A 3,416-nucleotide genomic window follows, 5' to 3' on the forward strand; every position below is an offset into this window, starting at 1 on the left:
TGAGGCAGGAGAATAGCTTGAACCCGGGAGGCGGAGGTTGCAGTGAGCCGAGATTGCGCCATTGCACTCCAATCTGGGCAATAAGAGCAAAACTCTATCTCAAAACAAAATACAAATTTAAAAAATTAAATAGAAAAAGATAATATACCAGCCTGGGCAATGTGACAAAACCCTGTCTCTACAAAAAATACAAAAAAAAGTAGCCAGGCATGGTGCCAGGTGCCTGTAGTCCCAGCTACTTGGGAGGTTGAGGTGGGAGGACTGCTTGAGCTCAGGCGACAGAGGCTGCGGTGAACCATGATTATGCCGCTGCACTCCAGCCTGGGTGACAAAGTGAGACCTTGTCCGCCCCCCCACCCAAAAAAACAAAAACATGTTACTCAATAAACTCAATAGATAAGCGTTTAATCAGAAAGTTTAAGTGGGAGGGATCAGCATATTTAAACTGCATTCAGCTGGGTGATGAAGAGTTTAAGGAACCTGCATTCTGAGACTGTCCAGGGATCTGAAGGATAGTTTGGCAGAACCCTCCCTGGCCAGGTGGAGTAATCCATTTATATGTGTGAGTGGCTCCAAGAGGCCTTTCCCATCCTGGTACTAATAGGGCCTCAATTTTGTAGTTTTATAAACTCAAATTTTGTCAGTGTGCCTAGAGTTGACAAAGGTGATGACTGACATAGGTTAACCAAATTCACAAGACACTGCACTATCAACTAGAATGCAGTGTATTTATAGGTTTGTGATGAACCTATAAATTCCTTTCCAGGAAGAATAATATGTCCTCTATCCGGAGCTCTCTTTCCCCAGTGTCAGGGTGGCTGGGAAGGCAAATTAAGAATTAAAGGCTTAGACACCTGCAACGAGGCCCAACAAATTTTGAGAACTACTACTCTAGGCCAGATTGACTTCCTCTATTACCTTAATTACTATATGTTGGGTTTTTTTAATGCTTGAACTGTCAGAGAGCAACTTAGTTTCCAATTTCAGAGGTGAAGGAATAGGGGAAATCTCAATGTAGGAAGAAACTCAGTTTTCTCACCTAGAGGTAAGAACACAACTGAAAAGCAGAAAATCAGGCAAGGCCATGTCAGTAGGTCTAGAAAATGATAATATCACTGGTTTTGTAGGTAAACTGGCACTTAATGTCACTGCGAAGAATGTGACCCTAATTTCCAGTCTCTTTCCACTGATTTATGTAGTCCTAAAAAGCACTGCTCCCGTCTGACTCTGCTGCTAAAAAAAACCTTCAATGGATCCTTTACCAAATTAAGCTGACTCTGCTTTGGCTTCAAGTCCCTCCATGCCTACTGTATCTAACTTACCTGCAGGCTTTTTTCTCATGACTTCTGCATTCCTAACAAATTGGACAAGGTTGTTTCCCTTACACCTCTTTTACATTCCTTGATCCACGCCTTCACTACATACAGAATGCTTTCAACTATGCCTAGAGCCTTGATGCCCTTAACAAAGACGATAGCTTTTCCCTCTGAGGCCTCCAACACTGTGCCTCCCAAGGTACTTAACAACCCCTGCCTAACTACAATTAGTAGTCGTCTCAGTCCTTGACTTATTACTTCAGTGGGTATGTTTTCTGCACGATGCCCAGCGGGGTGTCAACATCTCCTACTTCAGTAATAGTTAACAATTACTGATTTGAAAGGAATGTAGAGAAAGCACTGGGTGTGGCTACCTTGCAGAGACCGAACTCATCCATTTCATCTGGGGGGATGCCATAGTTGCCGATCAGAGGATACGTGAGCACTAAGATCTGTGCCTTGTAGGAGGGGTCAGTGAGGGCCTCAGGGTAGCCGACCATGCCGGTTTGAAACACTGCAAGAAAGAGGCAGGGCTGGGCTCCGGCAGGGCACCCTTCGGAACACTCCCCGCGCGACGAGCACACCCCAGTGGAGGCTGCCTTGGTCGCGAGGGGTTTATGGCGCTGGGGCCCATGGGCACCGAATCGGGGGAGGGGGTGTGCTGGCGGGAAAATGGCGGGGTCTGGACGGGGAAGGTTGGGAGGAGAGGCGCATCAGAGCGTGGGATAAGGTCTGCAGCCTAACCGGGCTTGCTTACCCACTTCCCCGGCAGTCGACACGGCGGCCCCAAAGGGCTGGCCCCGCAGGACCGACCCGTCTTCCAACACTAGGGCCGCCATGGGAAGGGAGCTCAGAGGCGGGGGCGAGTACGGAGAAGCGGGAAGGACTGCAAACTCCACTGGAACCACGTGAGGACGGCGCGCCGGAGTCGGTCCACGTGGCTAACGGCGCGCGGCGCTGGAGAAAAGCCGGGCGCGGCAGCTCAGGAGCCTCCGGCGCGCTTGGCGGCGGCAGAGACTGCGGCGGCGCCGACACAAGCGGCGTGAGGGGCGGCGCCGGGCACGTAAGGGGCGGGGTCGGCGAAGCCGCCGGGAGTGAGCCCTCGTGGTCTCCGCACTGCAAAACCAGGGGGAACCTGAAAAAACCAGCTGCCCTAAAGCAGTCCCTCCCACCCCAAGCAAGAAACACGTAAAGGCAGGGCGCCTTTCCTTAAAAAGAAAGAGAGAGGGGAAAAAAAGTGTTTATTATAGGCAACAACACAAATGGGAACTGGTATTTGTCTACACCAGGTGAGTGCAATTTTTCCTCTTCCAATGGTGGCCTCAACCTTGAGGTGAATCCACTGGCCAAAGATGCCTTTCTAGGAAGCAGAGCTCCCTGGCTGGGCTAAGATAGATCAGATCCATCTTAGGTCAATGGTAAGACCTATGTGGTTCATGAAGTCTTGGCTTTTCGGCGTTGGGTCCCCCAAAGCAGAATGGAGATGGATAGAGTGGTGGATCCCAGAATCCCAAAGAACATAAGCAGTGAGAACGAGCCCTGTGAACAACAGACCAAAAAACATCCCCATACAACGTTACACGGAGGGCCACATCCTAACACCTAATTCTTTCCTAATACACCTATCACCTCGTCTAGGGCAATTCTATAGTTTTCCCCCTATAGGTAATTTGTATTAGCTCCTGGTCTTGTGGATCTCCTTTCTGAGAAGACTTGCTCTATGCATTCCTTGTATCCCTAGTTAGAAGGCCTAATTCCTCACCTGGCGCATACACTTGTATCCGTGGAAACCATCAGCACAAACACACTGCAAAAGACCTGGACCATCAGGTACACAAGATCCATTCTCAGGACACATTTCTGTGGGCCAGAGAGAAAGAGAGAACATCACTGCATACATCTCATTAGGCATATTTCTCAAATATCTATTTCAACTTAGAGTCTCTCAATCATTGCTAGGATAAAGGAAGAGGAAAGAAGATTACAGATAAAAACAGTAACAGTAATGTCAGGCCTCTGAGCCCAAGCTAAGCCATCATATCCCCTGTGACCTGCACGTAAACATCCAGATGGCCTGAAGCAACTGAAGATCCACAAAAG

The 3,416-nt window shown here is 48.9% G+C and overlaps 2 protein-coding genes across 5 annotated transcripts in view; both read right to left on the reverse strand.

Annotated features, from left to right (window-relative positions):
- The window catches only part of CAD (carbamoyl-phosphate synthetase 2, aspartate transcarbamylase, and dihydroorotase), a 26,713-nt gene extending 24,396 nt beyond the window's left edge, over positions 1–2,317 (reverse strand). For both annotated transcript variants that reach the window (XM_011972636.1, XM_011972635.1), the window contains exons 1-2: positions 2,074–2,317; positions 1,691–1,830 (exon numbers count right to left, since the gene is read on the reverse strand). In XM_011972636.1, coding sequence (XP_011828026.1) covers positions 1,691–1,830; positions 2,074–2,155 — 222 coding nt within the window. In that variant the 5' untranslated portion in view covers positions 2,156–2,317. The remainder of the gene's footprint in view (positions 1–1,690; positions 1,831–2,073) is intronic.
- A 208-nt stretch (positions 2,318–2,525) lies between these two features.
- The window catches only part of ATRAID (all-trans retinoic acid-induced differentiation factor), a 13,160-nt gene continuing 12,269 nt past the window's right edge, over positions 2,526–3,416 (reverse strand). For 2 of the 3 annotated variants that reach the window (XM_011972640.1, XM_011972641.1), the window contains exons 6-7: positions 3,079–3,176; positions 2,526–2,855 (exon numbers count right to left, since the gene is read on the reverse strand). In XM_011972640.1, coding sequence (XP_011828030.1) covers positions 2,751–2,855; positions 3,079–3,176 — 203 coding nt within the window. In that variant the 3' untranslated portion in view covers positions 2,526–2,750. The remainder of the gene's footprint in view (positions 2,856–3,078; positions 3,177–3,416) is intronic. The other variant, XM_011972642.1, reaches the window with a different exon arrangement.

The sequence above is a fragment of the Mandrillus leucophaeus genome, unplaced genomic scaffold (assembly GCF_000951045.1).
Source record: "Mandrillus leucophaeus isolate KB7577 unplaced genomic scaffold, Mleu.le_1.0 Scaffold13, whole genome shotgun sequence".
In the NCBI taxonomy this organism is placed as follows: Eukaryota; Metazoa; Chordata; class Mammalia; order Primates; family Cercopithecidae; genus Mandrillus; species Mandrillus leucophaeus.